Source organism: Pseudonaja textilis, chromosome 1, assembly GCF_049901715.1.
Source record: "Pseudonaja textilis isolate UNSWEBS1 chromosome 1, rPseTex1.2, whole genome shotgun sequence".
NCBI lineage: Eukaryota > Metazoa > Chordata > Lepidosauria > Squamata > Elapidae > Pseudonaja > Pseudonaja textilis.
This window is the reverse complement of record NC_141990.1, coordinates 221,540,263-221,563,591: the sequence shown is the minus strand read 5'-3', so window position 1 is coordinate 221,563,591 and position 23,329 is coordinate 221,540,263. Positions and strand designations below refer to the sequence as shown.

The following is a 23,329-nucleotide window of genomic DNA, read 5'->3' as shown; positions in this document are numbered from 1 at the left end:
CTTAGTGGCTTCATCTTAGTGCCATGCAAAAATCTCAAATTAATGCCTCATTGACATCGTTTATTCTCTTGGCTAACCTGAAGGATATGCATTTAATCCAGGGCAAAATTCAGTTTGAAGGTCCTGTCCGATTTTAGTTTTCAGAAAAGGTTGCTTTATCCCATTATACATAAGGTGTCCTCTGCTGCCTATTACAATAAGGTCCCCAAGTCCTAGTTTAGCTCAGTTCTTGACTGAGTTGATCCCACAAAATTTTCTTGTCAACAATATGTATTTCCCATGATAATGTTTTTCAATTTCTCTATTTGACCTGAAGCCCAGTCATTTCCTGATGTCCCCAACTGAGACTTTTGCAATAATTGGGGGATAATTTAAGGTATAACCTCTATTTTCAGATTGTCTTCCTTATTCCTTGCTTTTGTAACACAGGATTGAGAGCATTAGAAAATCTGAGGACACATGCACTTTTACTGCTCCAAAGAAAAGATATTGCCCAACTGTGGATTTTGATTTTCTTCCCAGACATCCTCCATTGTGCACGAGCATTGGCATTTTTATTTTTCTACAGTATATCCCCTGAAAAGAAAATCTGCTTATTTTAAAGAGTCAAAGGCTTCCTTTGTCCAAGAAGATTAGTTGCTAGTACAAATCTGCAATAAAACTGATGTTTCTTTAAAAAGTTGTGTCTTCAGAAAATTTCTTGCCTTCAGTTATAGGAATTACTATTTTTTTTCCTCTTTCCTCATCCACATTCCCAACACTAGATAATATTATCAAATTCTGCTATATACATATAATAGATAATAGGACCAAAATGTACAAAAGTGATCATATTTCTGTCCGCCAAAGGGATTCCACCTATTGAATCTGCTGATTGCTATAAGTAAATTGACCAAAACAGAACTGAACATCTTCAGTTCACCCACAGGTCTACAATGGTGACAGCAGTAGTATGATAGTCAAGGATCTACTCCATTCTTTTGTCAGTCCCTAGTTATGGAAAAAAGATAAACACAATGTCCTTCAGGAAGTCCTCCACAATTAAGAAATCATGATGGATTATTAAATATTTCTGAACTATGGGAACTCCACTTGAAGTTGAAAGGAGGCTTGCTGGAGGGTGCAAGGCAAGAACGCTGCAACCACCAAATGATGAACACACCCTTCATTAGCAATCAGAATAAATTGAGTAGCTCCTTATTTTGGAAGTGGTAAGAATTTCTCCATCTTTTTGGCACGGGGGACGTTCCTGTCAGAAGACAAGAATAAAAAAGATAAACCAAGAATGAACATGTCCTCTACAATCATACAGTCATTCCACTAATAATGGTGCTGCTGGCAGACCAAAAAGAGTCCAAATGCAACCCAATGTATAAAGGTTTGGCACTGGATGTGAAGGGACAGGTTTTATACAGTGATCCTTAATACTGAGCATTATGTCACCTTTTCCAGTATGGTTTGAGCAATGCCACCATTCCATTACACCTAGCCAAGCTTTATGTTGTCTTTTAGTGTGATACTTACAAAAGTGGCAAAGTTGTGCCCATGCAGTTACGAAGCTTGTTTGGAAAGCAGCCATTTCCTGGACTCAACTGGACAGTGCTGGTCTCTGGGGAAACAAGTGGATGGAAGAGCTGGTCAGGGAAGATTAAGCTCATTCCCTAGTTTACACGCTTTTCAAAATTATCAAAACAGCAATGCTCCCCACTGTATAGATTTCAGTTAACTCACCTTGCTCATTCATTACAATGGACTGATGTACTGATGGGACAAGGTTTTCTTGCTCTTCTTCTATAAAATGCTTCCAAAATTTGAATGGCAATGCTAGGAGACGGGAGACCACCTAGAGAAAGGAAATAACATCAGCCTCTGTCTACCTCCTGATTCCTCCCCCTTCTTTTTCTCTCCCCCTTGGTTCTTTAGCTGACTCATATCTCAAACTACACACACACACACATCAGGAATTCCATTTAAAGCAGTAAGGTTGATCATAATCGAGAAGAACAATAGAAATAACCACCCAGAGTCACTTCAACAAAGAGATGGATGACATTTAAATTTAATGAATAAATTGTTAATCAAATAATACTTAATGAAATCTCAAAAGCAAAAAAAGAGGTTAAGAAGAATATTCACTACAACCCACCTACCAAGTCTTGCTTGTTCTCACATTGGAGAGAAGCTATGTTCTCCCAACCCATCCCTCAAGAGATAAGTTACTGCCATACAAAGGAACCAATCCTATAAAATCAGAAACATTTTTGATAAAGACTGAGCATTGTGCCGTGATGAGCCACTGAAAGCTGAAAGAAATTGGAGAGGTTGCGGATATTACCAGGCACTGGCGTGGTGTGTCTTCCATGATGAGAAGTGGGCTGGGGCTGGGAGTGCTGTGTCCAACTAGCAGTGGTCCAAAGATACGCGCCAAGTTCTGGCAGTCCATTCGACAATCAGGGCTCTGCATGACCCTATGGATGGAGAGATGGATCCATGGAAACAGTAACCCATGCTACAGCAAAAGCATTTCTGCTGCATATCATTAGCCATTCCTGATACGTGTATATTATGGGAAAAACTGCTTCCAACACTACAGTGAAGGATGTCAATTCACATATGAAGCCAGTTTGGTTCAAGGCTAGTATCTAAACCTAGAAATCCTTTTCCTTTAGAATGCTGAAGATATCTACAGACTGAAGGAAAACCATAATTTTGCAATAGGAGATCATGAAGTTCGAATGAGTTTTAAAACAGTTATAGGCAGTCCTCTACATCTGAAGTTATGACAGCCTTGGAAAGCACTTCTAGCTACCATAAGAGGTTGTGGTGCCCCCCTCTCAGTCATGTCACCGCTTTTTAGGCATTTGGCAACCGGCTGTCATGTGATTGCAATTTGCTATGGTTTTTGCTGTTTTCTAGCAGAAAATGGCAAGGAAGGGTTATTTTCTGTGGTGGCACAGTGGTTAGAGTGCAGTACTGCAGGCTACTTCTGCTGACTGCCGGCTGCCTGCAATTTGGCAGTTCAAATCTCACCAGGCTCCAGGTTGACTCAGCCTTCCATCCTTTCACGGTGGGTTAAATTGTTGGGGACAATAAGCTGACTCTGTAAACCACTTAGAGAAGGCTGTAAAGCAATATATAAGTCTAAGTGCCTAAGTACCCTAACCCTAAGTGCTTCTATTTCATATGCTGGATTCACTTAACCACATAGTTCACTTAATGATCACATAGTGCACTTAGTTACCATGGTGACCTACTTAACAACGGCCCTGACTTATTACCAAAATTCCAAGGCCAATTGTGGTGGTTAAGTGAGAACTATCTCTAATACTGTATATTGCCATGATTTAGTTTTAATTTTTTTTTGGTGGAAGAGGAAATATTCACAATAGTCCAACATCTAAGCCACAGTAGGTATAGTAAATAACTATACTTCAAAGTAACTTCTACAACTATGGTCATGATGGCAGGTAAGTACGAGATTTCATTTCAGCAAATCTAGAAAGCAAAAAGATTGGGAAAGGCTCAACTAGATGTTGTGACAGCTTCTGTGAGCAACTATTTTCACAAGAAAAATAATGTTTCAAAATATGGCTCTCTGCCAAGTAGTTGTGCTAGTTCTTTGCTTTAAAAATGTGTCCGATGGGGAGGAACATATATCATTACAATCTTAACATGCAATCCCTCCCAATAAGTTTACTTTTATGAAAATACCTCCTCCTGCATTACAGATTGATCTAAATCAGCAGTGTTGTTCTTCTTCTAGCAAGACAGACAAAAGACCGGTGCATGTTTGTGTTCCAGTTATTTTGTAAAAGAAGGTGATTCCACCTCCAGAACTTGAAGCTTTGTAGACGACAGGTGCACATCAGCGGGAAAATGTTCTAATGTTTCTTTTTCTGCATCAAGCAAGAAACTCAACTGGGTGGGCTCTAAAACCTCTCTCCCAGCTTTCTGATCCTAAGGTTTTCCTTTCCAAGCTTAAATTTGTGCTTACCTATGCAGGTGGAGCATGAGAAACGCTAGCGTGTCTCTGTTAGTCGTGGGCAACTTCATGACAACACGGCAGAGTTCAGTATGGCAGGCAGATTCATCCGGAATTTCTGAGTGGAAAGAAAGGGTGATGCAAATCCTTTATGCCTTTCTAAGTCATCCAAAGTGTTCAGCCATTTAACCCTGCTCCTTTTTTCATGAATGACCAGTTTTCCCTAACAAAACTAGAATCACTTAAGGCATAGCACTTTAATTGTACAGCGATCCAGGAAGAAACTAAAAGGTTTCCAAGAATTGAGCAATGTCAGGTACAAGAAATCAGGAACCAGAATAGATTTCAAAAAATATTGCAGGTTTATTGCATGCTACCTTACCCAAGAATCTGGTCTTATCTGGTGCAGGTGAATTGGCACCAGATAAGAGTCAACAGACTTCAAGGGGAAGGGCTAGACTTAGGTCTCTTACAGGGGCATAGAAACTTCAAGCTGATGATGCGTTTGACCCCACCCACCCTTGGGCTCAGCCTGGTCATATCCTACATCACCCAAATTCCCCTTAGTCACTTCCACTCCAGAGCTTTCTCTGAGAATCCCATCCCAACTCACCTGCTGCCTGCAGGAAGGCAGTGTGCAGGCAAAAGGTAATTAAAGGCTCTTTCAGATTCCTCAGGAAATCCTTGAGGATGCCACAGATCACATGCACATCAGCCACAAGGTCGAGGGAAGGAAGAGCTCCTTGGGCAGACAGCAGTTTGTATTTCCATTCACGCATGAGAGGTTCTGCCCCTGGCACTCTGTACAGTCCAGCCTAAAGGTGAGCAAAAGGCCAGAGAAATAATTACAAGGATGTGGAACATCCACTGGAGTTGAGCCTAAGCAATTGCTGAGTTACAGTCAATGACATCAGTCAAAAATCAGAGTGCTATCCCCTCAGAGAAGGGAAAGGTATCTAATTAAAGGAGAGAAGAAGTTTTGAAAATCCTAAAGAGGTTCCTACTAGCAAATTCAAGACAAAACCAGACCACAGCTGCTGAAGAGAAACAGATTCATTAAATTCAAGGGCAGCAAAGTGCTGGATTTGATCCTTCAACATAACTTCAGAGCACAAGGCGGGAAATGCAACACCTGTTTTCAACTCTTACATTGGGCTGTTATCTTTTCATGCAGCAGAGGTAGATTAAAAAAACAGAACACGATCAGCAGCACTGAAACATGGAAGGGAAAAAGATGAGAAAATACATAAAAAAATACAGAGCAGAGAGCAAGGGGGAAAAAACTTCTCAGTATTTAGAAAATCTGATGTACAGATCCACATTTTATCAACAACAAAATAGCAATTGAAAAACTGTTTACATAAGTCATCAGAGGGCCGAAGCAATGGGGAAGGTCAAACAGAAGAGGGCTGATATATCACACATGTTTTCTCAAGCAGAGTAGACAACCACTTCTTCTGGACTGAATATCACAGAACACGAAGTGTGTGGTTTTTTATGAAAGGGGCTTTCATGATCAACATTTCTTCCCTTCATTTCCTAGGTCTTCTTGGTACGATCTTGTCTCTATAGCAGCGTCGCCTTTGAGAAATGTGTTGCATTCAACTATGGACACTCATGCTACCTACGCAGTGCTTACCAAAAATTATTCTCATAAGATAAGATATTCAAAGTAAATTTGTTCACTTATATTATATTACATAGAAGCATTCCTTAGGGGTATTTTTCCCCACTTTTGTAAACTGTCTAACCAGGGATGAAAATCTTAGTCTCTGTGAAGGAGGAAAATCATTTCTTTAGGTTTGGAAAAGAAAACTATGGTAAAGGGGGAAAAATCCCAATGCTTAGATTTTCAATAATGGAAGTATTGCTAACTCCACTGATCTACTACATATCCCCTTGTATTCTGTAGAAGAAAACAACATTCAATAAAGCTATAAATATTTTTCCCAATGTTCTGGACCCCACTAAATAAAGTTGCTTTGCAATGTTTTGTAAAATTTGAGAACATCTCAGGAAAAAAAAATCGGGCAAGTTTAGAGACCCAATGTTTGAATGTCCTGTTATTTCCCATCACAAGATAGGAGGGAAAAGACCATCACAAGATAAAGATAGTTACTCCCCTGATAGGAAGAGCATATTTGATAGGCAGTGATGGGATTCAAAATAAATTATTACCAGTTCTGTGGGCATGGCTTGGGGAATGTGGCAGGGGAAGGATACTGCAAAATCCCCATTCCCTCCCCACCCCGCTAACCTGCTTTCCAGCTCCTTTCTCCTGTCTAGGGCAACAAAAGCAGACCCAGCCAATCAGCAGAGAATAGATGGGGGTGGGGCCAGTCAGAGGTGGGATTTGCCAGTTCTCCGAACTACTCAAAATTTCTGCCACCGGTTCTCTAGAATTGGTCAGAACTGCTGAATATCACCTCTGTTGATAAGTACTTCTCAGAGACCTGACACCTCAAAGCCAAAAAGTACACAATTTCCTTTCCTTTAGAAAGAAAGTTAGTTAAAGTGTAATCTATCAGCCCTCCCAGGTAATCCAGACAGCAAACACAACTAGATGAACTAATTCTTTTTTTTTTTTGGTAAGGCTACTTTAACACTGCTGTGTCTGAAGGCACAAATTTCCTGTCTCCACTTTGAACTGCTTGATTCCTTAGGGAGGGTCCTTCCTACGTTTCTTTCTCTGACCTTTAAAATGACTACAACCTCCTGCCTCTCTCGTTTGATTAGTTTCTTAGGCAGCATTTCCTCGCCTCATTCTCCGAAGGTCACCCATACCTTCCATTACGTATTAGGTACAGTTAACATGATTCATCTCCGTACAGATATTTAATAATTTCTACTCCCTGTTACACTAAAAATATACAATTTGAGAACACTTCTAAAAAATTGTATCCCATACATCTATTGAATCCAAAGGGTTAACCTAATTCTAACGCTACTGATAGAGTTAGCCCAACTCTATATTCAAATAGCTACAGCAGAGAATTCAGTAAAGATTGAAAAAGCAACAGGGAGTGGGAATTGAGTTTATCTGCAGAGCAAAGCAGCTGAAGTTCCATCACCATTTCACAGCTTATTTTTTTCCCACTTTTCCTCTGATTCCACTTACCTCTTGCAGGCCACGTTTCTCTATTTGAACCACACACTGAACCACAATGGGCGGCACCAGCGGTGGCTTGGAAGGCGCAAAATCAGCTAGCGTACCCTAGGGAAGAGATGGGGCAGACTTAGGAGACCTCTTTGCATCAGATCTCAATTCCCCAAACTGTTTTTACCCAGGAAACGCCTCCCCTCCGTATGGAGGGGTTGGGGAAATAAAAACAAATTCAAAGATAATGCTGGGATTTTGCCATCAGGTGGCAGCACTTAGCTGACTTTAGAAAACTTCAAAGAACAATAAGCAACTATGGAACCTGGAAGTTCTAGGGCTGCAAAATTAAGCAAATTGTTATTGTGTGGAAAAAAAAAAAACCATCCCTGATAAACGGCTTCCACATTATTACCAAGATAGCTGCAGAGTTCATGTAATCACCAGAAGTTAAGTTTGACTTGAGGGTGACTTCACCATTTGAGGAGTTTCCTCACCTCTTTCCCTCTGGAGTAGGCACCTGGCACACACCGTGAAGGACACTGTTCTCTGCACTCTGGATGCATTAGAAGCTGACATGACTGACATTTAAGTGCCATCCTCCCAAAACGCAAGCGGGATTTGCAAGCGACACACCAGTCCAGACGAATCACCTTGGACAGAGGACAAGGAGGAGAAGGAAGAAAGGAGATGAACTCAGCACAGGGAAAAGAAGCTGGCATGAAGCCTTTGCAGCTCTGGCTATTTCTAAAATAGACAAATCTAAACTGTAACCTTGCCCTTCAGCCCAATATTCTCTTTCTTTGAAATCTCAGAACGTTTGTGTTCTCTACACAAGAGAAAGCTGTGAAAGGGAAGCCTAGGGGAGTCTTACTCGTGAGCAATCCTTAAGTTGTCCCTGAAGTAACAAATCACACAAGGTCTGAAAACCAAGCTACACGTTACCTTAGCTGTACAGTTCTGAAAGTGAGTAGACATTTTCCCCCTCAAAAAATGCCAGCATAGAAACAACCTGGAATGATTGTAAGAGGGAAAACGGGACAATCCTAGACCAGTGCCAAGTCCAAAAATGCCATGGAATTTCTAGAAGCCTGGCACTCTGACAAATCAGTCATCAATAGACACATAGACATTAACAACATCTATAGATTATGCAAAAGAGACAATTAACTACCCCTAACGAGAGAAAAAGACTCCAGCACCTCTCCACCAATAATCAGCACTCAGATCAGTATAGATTAACTTCAAGGTTAACTTCAGACCAACAATCAAGTAAGCAATACCCCAGTCAAGACACTGCCAAAGAGCCATCAGTAAACAGCCCAACCAAAGAATCTCTAAGACCCCTCCACCCACACAGACAGGCAAGACACCAGAATATAAACTGACAGCAAACATCGCTCCTTACTAGCACTGATGATGTAACCTAGTTAGGGGAATGAAATGTCTGCAAGAAAACAAGCAAGCTCAGAGAGCACCAAGGGCCCCTGACTATAATGCTGTAGTCTGGTCCATGGGTTCTATGAGAAGTTAAAATGGGGAAAGGTTTAATTGAACACAGCCAAGGGCATCGTAGCAATTTTTTAAAGTGAAAAGCAACTACATCCCAATCACTAAATATTGATTTGCTTAGTTAAAACATTAACCTTCAAGTAATTGGAAATTCATGTTGGAAACTCTAATTCTGCATGGCAATAAATAGTTTACTTTTGCAGTTACCCTTTTGGAAGCAAATTGGTGTTGTTGGAGTGGTGGCATTCCTGATGAAGGAACGAAGGCACCAATAGTTTCCCTGGAGGTAGGTCCAATGGTTTTACTTCCAACCTGGCTATTTGGTCTACCAGATTCATCAGTGCTATTCCAGACAGAAGTGAGCTCTGTAAAGAAAAAGATCCACATTCAGCATGAGGAATATTTTATATATATATATATATATATATATATATATATGTCTGTCTGTCTGTCTGTCTGTCTGTCTGTCTGTTGTCCCGATTCCTGAGCCTATGCTGTCAGAGGAAGAAGACCTGGAAGATGAGGAGGAGGAACTGGGAATGCCTTCCTCCCCAGGACCTTCCTCCCTGATAATGCCTCAGGTTCCATCAGACAACCGAGAGGAACAGCCTGAGATTAATCAGGAGGAAGGCATATCAGAGCAGCCCCTGACAGGGAGTAAAGAGGAAGAGTGTTGGCTCGATCCTAAGCAGCGTCGTAGGGAGAAACGTGAGCAGCAACGTAGGAGGCATGGGAGGGTCAGAGAGTGAGCTGAGTCATTGAGCCACACCCCACAGGGGATAAAAGTGGGTGTGTTTTCTCCTGAAACTTTGTACGGGACAAAGTTTAACCTGACTTCAGATTTTCTTCGTGAATGACTATTTTTGTGGGCTGCCTTGTGATTTTCTGTGAATAAAACTTTATCAGTTCGGACTTGGCAGGCAGGACATGTGGGAATGCCAAGAATATTATCAGTTCCAAAGAATTAACTCTGTGAAGTCCAAGCCAGCTTGCCTGCCTGTGTTGGTGTGAGTTTGTACTCTTTCATATTTTGGGAAAGAGGAAAGGCAAGACAGAACATATATACATATACATATACATATATAGATAGATATATATTTTTATATATATTTTTCCGAAATGCCATCACTCTGCTAAAGAAATAATTCCCTCAACGCTGTCCAATATTTTACAAAGTCTGCACTACTATTACTATTAATCTTCTCATCAATCATTATCACCTATCCCCTCCCACTTGTGACTGTATGACTAGAACTTTGTTGCTTGTATCCTAATGATTTATATTGACTGTTTCCCAATATGATTTGATTGCTTATTGTACCCTATGACTATTCTTAAGTGTTGTACCTGATGATTCTTGACTCTTGACGAACGTATTTGTTCTTTTATGTACACTAAAAGCATTTGCACCAAGACAAAATTCCTTTTGTGTCCAATCACATTTGGCCAATAAAGAATTCTGTTCTGTTCTGTTCTATTCTAATTCTATTCTAGTGTGGGTTAACCCCCACCGCAAGGAACTGAAGGGTGGAAATGGACACCTGAGTGTGTGGAAATTGAACCATTCAGCTGGGATTGACAATGGGGCACTACAGCACTGGTTGATGAACTGTGGGCAAGGTTTCTTCTGTCACCAATGGCTCTAGATCTCAAGGTCACCAGGGGCAATTCCTTCACCTAGCAAGAATTGAAAGAGAGGAAAGGAAAGGAGGAGAAAAAAAGGAACAGATAATAATCTCTTCAAATTGGGATGCAGATTCTTATCTATATATCAGATTTCATATGGACAGAAATACAGGACTGGGTTTCATTTAATCAGTGAGATGTATAGGCTTGCAGGCCATAGTTGCACAACATGTTTACATATTAGTTCAGATGATGACATAGCTGAATTTACCAAACAAGAAATCAAGGCTGTATAACATGTATACACAGGTCATGGCATAATTAGAATTGACCAAATAAAGAAGTAGGGTAAAAACTTACATGTATGTGTCTAAATTGAGTGGATGGAGTAGAGGAGAGGAACTAGGCTGATAAGAGCCAGGAGCCAGCTCCTGGATTATCTCGGAGGAAGCACAAAGCTCTTATTGGGATAGACCAAATGGTTGCCAGAAAAACATTACAGAGGACTCCAGGTGGACAGATAAGGATCAACCAATCACCAAGCTTGATGTTGAAGGATGGCCTTTATAGCTGAGTGATACCAATCAGGACTTTAAGAGGGCTATCATTTTCACTTGATCCTTCCCTACCTTATTTGATGTCATATTTAAGTTCCTGTTTTGCAATATCACATTATCTCATTTCTTTGCATAGCTAGTCAGTGAAATAGCAGGTTTAAGTCAGTAATGGCAAGAATAAGAGCTTGCATCTTGAATACCTTCTCACTCATGCATTCATTGACAGAAACGTACGTTGTTAGTAAATGCTCCAAAACATTGTGAGTACTTGGCTGCTACTGCTGGCTGAACCAGGGGAGCTAGGGAGAAACGCTGCAAGAAAAAAAAATTGTAAGCATGAAAGCCGCATGAGCTTATTACAGGGAAGTATAAATATTTTTTGTTTCTTCTAGCCCGCAAAACTTTGATAGGTGAAAAAATGGGTGTAGATGTCAAACTTTTCAGAGTTTTGAAGTTAAAAAAACATTGTGGTTGCACACATGTACATGTATAAAATTCTGCCTTCCCCTGTCCAGCAATAGTGCACTTGTAAGCTGCTGAGAGTTGTTTGAGGAGGCAAGACAAACAACCAAATGTTCTGCCACGGCATTTTCACTTACCATTCTGTTTTTGCTTTTGACAGATCTGATCATCCTTACATCCTTGAAGAGAAACAAAGAAGAAGAAGCTTGAGGGAGGACATGGAAATATATTATTCACAAGTTACTTACAGTAACGATCATTTCTAAATAAACCTGTTAGGAATAACATAGGTTACCTAACTTAGTTTGGGTAAAATAATATATATAAACTATGATTGTAAGTTTAAGTGTGTGTCACTTTAAAACTGCAAAGCATGTAATTTTGGGTGTGGTGTGAAACCACCATAAGAGGGAGCAAGAGACCCTGATTGATTGCTGGCAATTACTGACAATTACTGGATTGCATGGTTTGTTAGCTGCGTGTTTCCCCTACTGCTGAGTTTGCTGAAAGAAGAGAGGAGTTTTTGAGTTCTTCATATCTCTACTGCGAGGAGATATATCACCGGACTGATATTTGTAAGTTTACTGATCTCTCTTTTTCGACACTGGAATTTGCAACTGAATAATCCCTGGACGGACTGACTAGTGAATGATATATGGGCTGTTTTTGACTATGATATAAATCTTGCTGGAATAATAAACTATTTAATTAGCACTGTGTATCTGTTTTACTGAGTGTAAGCTACAAGAACGTTTATCTCACATATTTTGCCTGCCTGCCTGACTGCCCTGCAGATCCTGCTAGGGTGTATCCCTAACAAAACCCTTCAAATTTTGTTTTACACCATGTATGCAGCATTTTAGAAGCACACGAAGATTGTACCATCTTCAGACATACATGAATTCCTAGTACACTCACGGGCTCTAAATGGCACAAATTGCTTCCAATGACTAACATACATAGGTGAGGCCTAATTTAATACACATCACACATTCTAGAAGCCTCAATACATAACTGTTTTTAATTTTTACTGTCTGGAATAATAACTGTTTTGAATAAGTATAGTAATATTTATTTCATTTCTCTTTGGCAGCTTGCATTAAAATTACGTTGTTAGACGTAACCCATACTTTACAATGAAGAATACTGGAAATTAAAAAGTGTGGGACTCAAGTAAATCAGTTTGAAAGTAAAATTGTTTTTCCATTCCTAACATTCCTAACAGCCTCATAAATCTGGATGAAAAACTCTTCCACCAACCTTCATTTTCCCCCATGCCTAGTCTTTACCCTTCTTTTCTTCAACAGATACATGCCAGTTTATTTGACATACAAGGGAGAAAGTTTTGGATCATCATATTGGATGTGTTTGCTCAATAAAAAAAAATGAATCCATAAAAAAATCTATGAGCAACTCCTGATGAATTCTCACTTCATTTTGTGGCAAAATCAATCTGTTTATTTTGTGTTACTAGCCTTCTTTCCCATCACACATCATACATGCATATTTCTTTTTTATAATGACACTCACTGTATGCAATACAGTGGACTGCATTAGTCATCCTTGTACATTTTATTTGTGATCCATGTGTAGACTCTGATATCTTACTGGAAGGAATCCTTATGTGCTACCAAAACAAGTGAACATTTTGGACAGAATAATAATTTCCCAAGAGACCTACTGCTAACACATTTCTCCAGCTCTGAAAAGCTTGGCAATTTTGACCTTAGCCTTTTCAATTTCTCCATGTCAAGCCTGGGGGAGGGAAAGCATGGAACTTACCACTTCCTCATCCGAGTGGTCAAAACTGACATCAGATAGAATTGAGGTACCAGTTTCTTCTATTGTACACATTCCTCTGGGGAAGCACATCAGAATGGATGCAAAATGAGTATGTTTCATTTGTTTTCCCAGTCCCGCTTAAGCAGAACTTGAATGACAATTATAGAATGATAAAATGCAATAAATAATGTTACCAACCACCCCCATCCCCACCCCCCACTCAGGGCAGGAATCTTCCACTACAGCATTCCTGGCAAATGGCTCTGCTGCTTTCTTTCTAGGATTCTGGGTCAGACTAACAGGAATACAGATGCATTTATCCTTTTTAAAGAGAACAATATCAGTGGGCTGAAAATCTATGCTGAAATCAGACCTTCCTCATGATACATAGAAGCAACCCTGAAAAAAGTGTGGCCCCTGGCATGACCAGTAAGAATACTGAAAAGAACCAAGATAATAAAACGCTGGAGCTTTTTAAAGAAAATGCAGGAATAATCCTATCAAGTTTTGCTCAGTTATGTGCATGTTCCCAGGCAAACATTTCTAACAAGAAGCAGGCAGAACTACCTGTACATTTATACTTGCTTCTCCTCTATCATGGAAAAATCAGGAAAATATTTTAAAACATATTAAGCTAAAACATGACAATCGATTATAAATTCATCAAATGCTGCATAAGGTCCATGTGTTGATCTATTCCCTCTTGATCTCTGAATTTTCCTCCTTTGTCATGGGTACTTATTTCACAGAGTTGTGCCAGAGATTATGGAGATAATCCATTATGCGGATTAATTTTAATACTCAGAAAAAAAATTATAACATACTTGGAATGCAATTCAGTGTAGTTGTGCAGTGTTCCAGACAGCACTGAATTACTTTGTTTCCTCTCTATAGGGTTGGAGATGGAACACCAATCTCAGAGGGGAGGATCTAATGCCAGATGCTCTTCCCACCTCCATATAGCTCCCATGGCTGCTGCTTTTGAAGGAAATCTCTCAAGGAAACGTGCTGCATGATCGGCAGAAGGGAATTAAATTCTTCAACTGTCCATCATGTCTCTGATCTAGTGGAAAACTCCAATCACCCATTGGGCAGATTGCAATAATTTTCTTTATGTTGCTTGCAACTGGAGATGTCCCAGAAGAAGATGGACAAATAAACATGGCTTTATTTCCCCATCCAGGGTACCAGGTATGCCAGAGTCATCCCAAACTAGAACTCTTCAAATTTAGTTCAACTGTTTAAATGTGCAATATTTCTTATGGAGACAATCTATACACCCTTTCCAGAGGCAGATTTTGGATTGCTACGAGAAGGCCCGTGGACCATAATTCTTGTGTATGATTGCATGCACAAGAATGCCACATCAAAGCCTTTTAACTGAAGCTTGGTCTTCCAACACTCACTGTTTTCTAGGCAGTAGGCTACTGCGGCTGAAATGCAGCCTCTCAACAACGGCCAGGTCTGTATGTTGATCTTCAGTGACAGGACTGATTTGTGGATCTGCCATGAGGTAGTCATAGATAAGCTGCAATTTGCACTCCTGGAAGAGAAGAGAACAAAGAAACCCTCTTAATGAAAAGAATGAAATGATGTTCAAGAGAGCCTCTGGCACTGGAACAAGGTTTGAACCTGGAAGTTCTCTCAGGACTTGCACTGATATAAGATTAATTAACTATTCCCACCTCACATGAACTCTCAGGATTACATTAACTTTAGTCAACAATTTATTCAGAGCAATCTGAATAAATTAGATTAAACTGGGATTGAAACTTAATTAGAATTAAGCATGGCTGGCTCAGGAATTCTGGAAGTTGAAGTCCACAAGTGATAAAAAGGCCATTGTTGCCCATCCTGTCCTGGACAAAAACATTTTTGAGAAGTATAAAAATGCAACAGATGCACTGAATGAGGTATAGTAGAAATGTTAACACTAGCACTATTATAAAATGGTTAGCCTCATGCTCTTAAATATGGTTCTACTGCAGGGGTGGTATTCAGCAGGTTCTGAACCAGTTCTGGAGAACCGGTAGCAGAAATTTTGAGTAGTTTGGAGAACTGGCAAATACCCCCTCTGACTGGAGATTTTACAGTATCCTTCCCCTGCCATGCCCACCAAGCCACGCCCACAGAACCGTTAGTAAAAAAATTTGAATCCCAACATTGATCTACTGCCATGTTTTCTGGTGCTATTAAAAATTCAAGTCCAATTATAGCTGAAAGGCTAGAGGTGGTCCATTCTTATTTTCAGATTAGGGGGGTTATTTTTCCTAAAATCTATTACTTGACAGAAGGGATACTATTCATTTTCCTACCCCTTCCACTCGTGGTAGTCTTCTCATTCTGGGAAGGCTGTTTTTGACAAGGGAATAAAATTCACATGCCTGCTTTTCCAGCTCAGCTTCTGCCCAACGTCTTTTCTTCATTTCCACCTCTGCTTGGTTCCGGGCATGTTTCAACTTCACCTCCAGCACAGAACATTCGTATTCTGATTGGAGCAACTGCCGCCTTGCCTTCTGCAAATCCTGATCCAACTGGCAGCATCGCTGGCGCATCTCCTCAAGACACTCGGCAATCTGAAGATATTCTGAGCACATGCACGGGGGGTCAGTATCGGGCTCAGAATTACCAATGTGCAAATAAACTTTGAAAACACATATGTATCTTGCATGCACCCAAGAATAAAGTGAGTTAAGATGGAAAGTATCAAAATGAACAAAGAGAATGGGTTCTCCTATGTGTTAGGAAAGAGGTATAGGAGGAGTAATTTTCTCCTTATCCTTACATAATCAAAGAATTTCTAGATTTTGGCCAACCTGCTACCGGGAAGCACTGATGCTATACCAAAAATAACAAAGAATGCTTGAATGAACAGTTTCTTTCCACTTTCTGTCAAGCACCACTAAAAGGATTCTAAAGATAGCATGATCAGGGGTGGGATCTGACAGGGTTAACTACTGGTTCGGTGATTTACGATGGGCTTCCCTGCACGCTGCACACAGGTGCCTGTAAATCATCATCAGCACGCTGCCTGCAGAGGAGCAGTCTTTCAAAAGGCACTTTTTCCCTGCTTTTTAAACTGCAGCTGTGCTTTGCACAGCAGCTGAGGTTGAAAAAGCAGGAAATAAAGGTCAGGTAAGAGTCCAGGTGGGAGGGTGGGCCAAATAGCAACAAACACAGAACCGGTTCTATGTCTGCTGCTCTTCAGAGCTACCGGTTCTACAGAGCCGGACAGAACCGGTAGAATCCCACCCCTGAGTATGATCAAATTTCCATTAGAACAGCATCCTCTTAGCCCACTGATTAATGGGCCAACTGAATTGCCCCATTTCTGACAGCTGCCATGGTAAGAAGTACTGTATTTAATAAGGGACAGTTCAAGAGAGTATATTCTGTGTCTTTGTACCAATGCTTAATTGTTCTATATAATCCATCCCAAGTTGTGAAAGATCCAAATTAAGACTGGTCCACTTCAATACAGCTATTTTCCTGAAATCCCCGTACTTCTTTTTTATGTACCTTAAAATATTTCTTCTTATGCTATGCTATTCTTGAATTTTCAATTTAAAGCACCTGCAAACCATTACTTTTTATCACACTGCCTGACTTTGGTGAGAGTTGTAATCTCTGGAGGGCTTCAGATCACTTACTCATCTTCTAGAACATGACCTTACATGATGGAAGTTGAATTAAACAGAAGAGAGTGGTCATGATCTTTTCTGACACTCTCACTTTATATCTATATTATTTTGCTTGTGAGCCAGATCTTGTTTTAAAGATTGAAAACAGCAGAACCACTAAATAAGATCAACACAAATATGAAAAGTAGCAAAACTTGGCAACCAAGCAGATGGGATAAATCCAATGGTAAGGGAATGGCCATCAGACAGAAATGGAAAGCACCTGAATACTAATGTGGAAGATCAGTGGGAAAACTGTGCTTGCTCTTCAGTTCTGCTTGTGAGATTCCCTTGAGAATCATCTTGGCTCATCTATATACTATTACATTTCTAGTTTCTATAACCTCTAATTGGGCAAAACAGGGCCTCAGAGAACAACAATTTTTGAATCAAGGTACCTTACATTAGCTAACTTACAGAATGTGTGCAAAATCCAGGAGCCATGACTCCTGAAATTTGGGGACGTCGTGGCTGCTCGAGTACTGCTCCTGAAGAAGGACCCACTGCATACCCTTCCTGGACTACATCCCTCCCATGCATTCCATGACCCATGCAGCATTTCTTGCATACTGCTGCAACCTGAAGAATGTAGCAATAGCAATAGCACTTAGGCTTATATACCGCTTCACATTGCTTTACAGCCCATTCTAAGCAGTTTACAGAATCAGCATAATATTGCCCCCAGCAATCTGGGTCCTCATTTTACCAACCTCTGAAGGATGGAAGGCTAAGTCAACCTTGAGCTGTTCAGAATTGAACTCCTGGAGTAAGCAGTGAGTTAGCCTGAAGTGTTGTACTCTAAGCATTGCACCACCGCGGCTCTAAACTAGGGGTGTCAAACTCACATTGTCATGGCAGTGTCATGCAACATATTGGGACTCCCCCCACTTCACTAAACCGGAAATGGCTGTGGCCAGCACGTAACGCATCCAGCCTGTGGACTGTGAGCGTGACAGCCTGCTCTAAACCTAAAGGAAGCTTGAGAAGCAATAGCAGAGGCTCTGCAGGCAGCATTTAAAGCACTGCCTTCAGAGCATCTTTAAAGCTTGCCATTCAGTTAAACTTGTTAGTATGTGAAGGAAAAAAACCCCCTCTAAAACAGGAGTGGCAAACTGGCAGCCTGCAGGCCAGATGCATCACATACAGTCCTGCAAAGGGGAAAAACATCGTTAAATATCACATGACAGCAACGTGACATGACGAGTTTGACACCCGTGCTCTAAAACAACTGAGGAATAATCTTCTTAATTATATTTACAAGTTTAACTGAAATAAAAGTTAGGGTTTTCCTTGACTCTCACCTGCTTATTCAGGGGTGGGATTCTACCAGTTCACACCTATTCTCTAGAACCGGTTGTTAACATTCTAAGCAGTTCAGAGAACTGGTTGTTAGAAGAAATTACTGGCCTAATCCTGTAAGGAAGGCAGGAAGGAAACATTCTGGTGTTGCTTACAGAAACTGCCTCTCCATTAACCATTATTACATTCTTGGCAGGACTAGACTTCCTGTCTCAGGAACTTCTCTGGAGTTTTTCCCCACTCCTTTGCTGGTACTTTGCTTGTGTGGAGTAACCATTGAAAGTTACAATGGCACTGAAAAAAGTGACTTATGACCATTTTTCACATTTACGACTATTGCAGCATCCCCACAGTCATGAGAGGCCAGGCGAGGAGATGCGTGATTCGATGTGAGTGATATTGAATTGGCCACACCCAGCCAATAACATGACCACCAAACCATGCCCACCACCTAAGCCATACCCACAGAACCGGTTAAAATTTTTAAATCCCACCCTTGTGCTTATTCAGCCGAGACCCTGCCATTGCAAAGTTATACCTTCCTATGGTACATCCTCAACAAAGCTAGTCTGAAGCTTGTTTCTGTTTGAAAGATAGCCTCAGTACTTCGGTTTTTAATTCAGGTTCCAAATGCCTATGGAGATTCTCAGCCATACAGGTCATGGTTGTCCAAAAGGTGCTTTTGCAAGAGGCAACTGGACGTTCTTGTTTTTTTAATGAAAAATAGAAAGAAAAGAAAAACAAGAACATTTTTTTCCATTTGCCTCTTGAAAAAGCACTTTTGGGAGATTCAGGTTCAAAAGTTAACAGTGCTATAGAAATAGCATACACACACATTCCAATAAAAAGCAGGCAGATTAGATCAAAGGAAGGGAATGTAATCAGGCTAATGCAATTCTGCAGGTACATGTTGTAACAAGAATCCAAGGAATGAAAAATATTATTTATATCAATATAGGTACCATCCTTTCTAGGCCAAAGGGCAAATTGCAGGAGCCCATACAAAGAAGGGGAACAACTAAGTAGCTCTTGCCATCTTCACCGGGCCTCTGAATTATGTTTATAGTCTATTATTATTATTATTATTATTATTATTATTATTATTATTATTATTATTATTACTACTACTACTACTACTACTACTACTACTATTACTACTACTACTACTATTTTCCAAGAATGCTTGCAGTCTATGAGGCCCAAAGCATTCCTAAGTTTAATAAAGACCGTTAGAGACTGGGTCTCCGTCCTTCAACATACCTAGTCCCCATGCCCATCCTCTTTTAAACAAGAAAGCCGGAAGAATAAAATAAAGCGTCCTTGAATGAAGAGCCTGAAAATACCACAGGAAGCATCACACACCAATATTTAAAAATACAATATGGGCAGCTTCAGTGTTATTTCAATCCTAAATTGAAATTTCTGATTATTCAGTATGCAGAAAGCTGGAACGCATAATTCAGCAAATAAAATAAGGGGCATGAAAATATTGCTTTGTCATTCCAATCTTCCATGTACTGGGCAAAGGTGTGAAAATTAAGAGAATTATTTAGGACAAAGTTTAATTTTTGTCTTCCCTTTCATTCAGCCTACACAGAAGACTAAAGACATAATTCAAGTTTCATCCTAATACAACCGGAAGCTCTAAGGTTAAGGAAGACTACTTTGTGTTGCATAAAGGAGTACGGACAAACAACAGAAACCTTGTAGAACAGAAGGATCTACCCAGAATTGTACCTTGCCTTAAGAAAGCAGGGATACAGAAAGAGGCAGACAATAACTTTAGGGCAAGGGTGGGCAGCTATGACAACTTTATGAGCTGTGGCCTTCAATTCCCAGAATTCCTGGACCAGCATGCCTGGCTCAGGAATTCTGGGAGTTGAAGGCCACAGGTCATAAAGTTGCTTTATGGCTTGGAGCCCCAATTAGAGCTTAAATTAAATTGGTCATTAAAGCTAACAGATTCAGAGGTGAGGTAGGAAAAGAAGTGGGTACAGAGATGAACAGAAGGTGAGCTGAAGGCAACCCACCTTCTTCAACACTGCTGTTGAAATTGGCAAACTCCAGGAGTTGATCCAAATGCTGCATAAGCAGTGGGCCAAAGCGATGCATCCTGCTAAAAACAAGGATTGAGAAGGAAGTTAAAAAGACAGAGCAGGACCTAGGAACCTAGGAACTGTTTTGCCTTAAGCACAGCCAGTGGCGAATTAAAGCTCACTGGTGCCCTAAGCACTGACAAATCTTTGTGCCCCCTTTCTTTGTACATACTGTACAAACAAAGATAAGCTTAGGCTACATAAAAGTTTTTGTGGTGCCCCTTTTGTGCCTGGTGCCCTAAACATGTGCTTAGTCTGTTTAAGGTTAATACACCACTGAACACAGCACAAAGCAAGCCTACTATGAAACCATAAAACAAACGGTCTTCAGCTTTTTCCCTTCAGCAGCCAAGCTCAACCTCAGCACTGCTTGAAAAATTCTGCAACAAAAGCCTCTTCGCCTTTGTTGTAGAGTTTGGTTTGCCTTTTTCCTCCCCTGCCTTCCAGATAAATTTATGTTTGAGTAAAAGACTTTCCCCATTTGCTATTTTTACTTGGTTGATTTAATTTCAGTATGACTGTCAAATATCTAGCGGAGACACCGGTTCTCAGTCCATTGTGCTTTCTGTTAATGTTTTAAGGGAAGAGAGGAAACGGTATAAAGAATAAAATATATTCTGATATAAAACTTCTCACAATGAATTCCCACACCCAGAATACCTAGCCATTCGCTAGTCATGTTGTGTAAAATTCTGGGAAATGAAGTCCAAATCATGCCTGGATCTTTCTCCTAGGAAATCCTGTGTTTTTAGGGGAAAAAACCCAACATCCTTGCCAGACTAGGGCCTGGGACATGAACGGGCGGGAGGGAAGAACGGCGAAAGGTGAACTCCCATTCCACGCTTTTTAAATACCCCCCAATAGAGCAAAATGAATTGTAAGCAAACACACCCTGCAACCAAACCTCCAAATGTTAATCAATCCCGGGCGCAAATGTTGGCTTCCCTCAGAGTCCCGTCTGCTCGGAACGCCTCGTGTTATGTGAAGAAAATCCCTCCGACCCCTCGGTTTAAAAAGAGTGGTTCCCGCCCACCTCTTCGGCTTCGAGAAGTAAAGGTGGTAAATTAAGGCAACTGCCTTACGAGGACGGGGGGTTTCAACGGAGTCTCTTGGCTTCCTTTAAAATTTCCACCTCCTTCCTTCACCCTTACTAGAAGTGGCCAAACTGGGTGCCTGTTCGCGCTTCAGATTTATGATATTACGTTGCATGAAGATAATTAAATGCCCTGTATTTTACTTGGAGGCTTCGTTGTTGTTTTAATATTCGCTTCAGAACTATTGGATTAAGGGAGTATTTGTTTTCATTTAAGGTGGCTATTCTGCTCAAAAGACATGGTGACCTACAATTTTCTGTTCTAGGTTTGCATATACAGTCATCTTGAAATGAGGACTAGCTACCCGCCTGTGCCCAACGGTGCTTTTTCAAGGGGCAACTGGACTTTCTGGTTTTTCTTTGAAGACGTTTTTGCTTCACCTCCAAGAAGTTTCTTCAGCTCTGACTGGGTGGTGGGGAATGGAGCCGAAGAAGCTTCTTGGAGGAGAAGTGAAACATCTTCAAAGAAAAACCAGAAAGTTCCATTGGCCTCTTGGAAAAGCACCTTTGGGACAACCATGACCTGGATGACTGAGAATCTCCATGGACATCGGTTAGCATATCCAACCTCTAGGGTTAACTAGTGCAAACCATTTCCAAAAGATGGGTGCCTTTTGGGAGAGCTGTGCAATTAATCAAGTCATAAGATTTAGTTTTAAATTGCTGCATACAGAGTTCTGGTTAAATAATGGCTTTAATTCAGTTGGGGTATAAATGCAACCAGAAACACAGACTGAGCCACAAAGTAGCTGACCCTTGTTTAGCCTATCATTTGATGGAAGTCAGCCAGCTCTTAAGACTGTTTTCATGTGTGGCAGGAAGGCTGGTGGGCAGATGCCCCTAACAGTTGAAAAAAAAAAAAGTTGAAAAGCCTAGTGAAACTAATCTGTTTTTTTCTGCTTAGCAAGGATGGAAGAAGGATTGGTGGGGAAAGGTCTCCAAGTAGAAAATGATTTTGAATAGATCCTTCCCAAGTGCAATGTAGTAAGATAACTATTGTATAGCAATAGCATTTAGACTTATATACCGCTTCATAATGCTTTACAGCCCTCTCTAAGCAGTTTACAGAGTCAGTGTATTGCCCCCAACAATCTGGGTCCTCATCTGCCTGGAATCCACACTGTATAATGGACATTAATACAGTTGAATGAGTTCAGAGGTATTTCACGAGAAGAGTACTCTATTCCTCAGCTCGCAATAGAATACCTTATGCCAGAAGGCTGGAACTTTTGGACCTAGATAATTTAGAACTACACCACCTATGGTCTGACCTAAGCTTAGTACACAAAATTGTCTGCTACAATGTCCTATCTGTCAATGACTACTTCAGCTTCAACCACAATAACACGTGGGCAGACAACAGATACAAACGTAAAGTAAACTGCTCCAAACTCGTTTGCAGAAAATACAACTTCAGCAGAGGTGGGTATTCAGCAGGTTCTGACCAGGTCTGGAGAACCGGTAGTGGAAATTTTGAGTAGTTTGGAGAACCGGCAAATACCACCTCTGGCCTGCCCCCACCCCTATCTATTCTCTGCCTCTTGAGTCCCAGCTGATCGGCTGGGTCTTCTTTTGTTGCCCTGCACAGGAGAAGGGAGCTGGAAAGCAGGTTAGTGGGGTGGGGAGGGAATGGGGGTGTTGCAGTAACCCCCCCGCCACACCCACCAAGCCACACCCACAGAACCGGTAGTAAAAAAATTTGAATCCCACCACTGGATTTCAGCAACAGAATGGTCAACATCTGGAACTCACTACCTGACTCTGTTGTTACATCCTCAAACTCCCAAAATTTTAACCTTAAACTGTCTACCATGGATCTCCCTCCATTCCTAAGAGGTCTGTAAGGGGTGGGCAGAAGCGCACCAGCGTGCCTACCGTCCCTGTCCTACTGTTCCCATTTATTTGTACTCATTTATTATGTAGATACTTATACCTGTTTATACTTAACATGTTTATATGTTATGTTCATATAAACTTATATTTGTTTTCTGATCCATGCTTGACAAACTAAACTAAGCTAAATAAATAAATAATTTTACTGATTTCGGAAGTGTGGAAGGCCGAGTCACCCATGATAATATAGAGTCAAAGCTTTAGCAAGAAACACAGAGAAATTGTCATTTTTCCTCCTCCAGCATGACCC

At 40.8% G+C, this 23,329-nt stretch overlaps 1 protein-coding gene across 1 annotated transcript; it reads right to left on the bottom strand.

The window, feature by feature from the left end:
- Positions 1-519: 519 nt before the first annotated feature.
- Positions 520-21,082, bottom strand: LOC113441132 (rac GTPase-activating protein 1-like). The gene is made up of 17 exons (XM_026707955.2): positions 20,985-21,082; positions 20,028-20,110; positions 15,403-15,605; positions 14,425-14,561; positions 13,019-13,094; positions 11,374-11,415; positions 11,009-11,086; positions 10,133-10,268; positions 8,799-8,956; positions 7,577-7,732; positions 7,101-7,196; positions 4,596-4,797; positions 3,995-4,100; positions 2,336-2,468; positions 1,732-1,843; positions 1,525-1,609; positions 520-1,249 (listed from the first exon to the last, which is right to left on the bottom strand). The coding sequence occupies exons 2-17, from the start codon at positions 20,107-20,109 to the stop codon at positions 1,198-1,200; spliced, it is 1,854 nt and encodes a 617-aa protein (XP_026563740.2). The 5' UTR covers position 20,110; positions 20,985-21,082; the 3' UTR covers positions 520-1,197.
- Between the last annotated feature and the right edge of the window lie 2,247 nt (positions 21,083-23,329).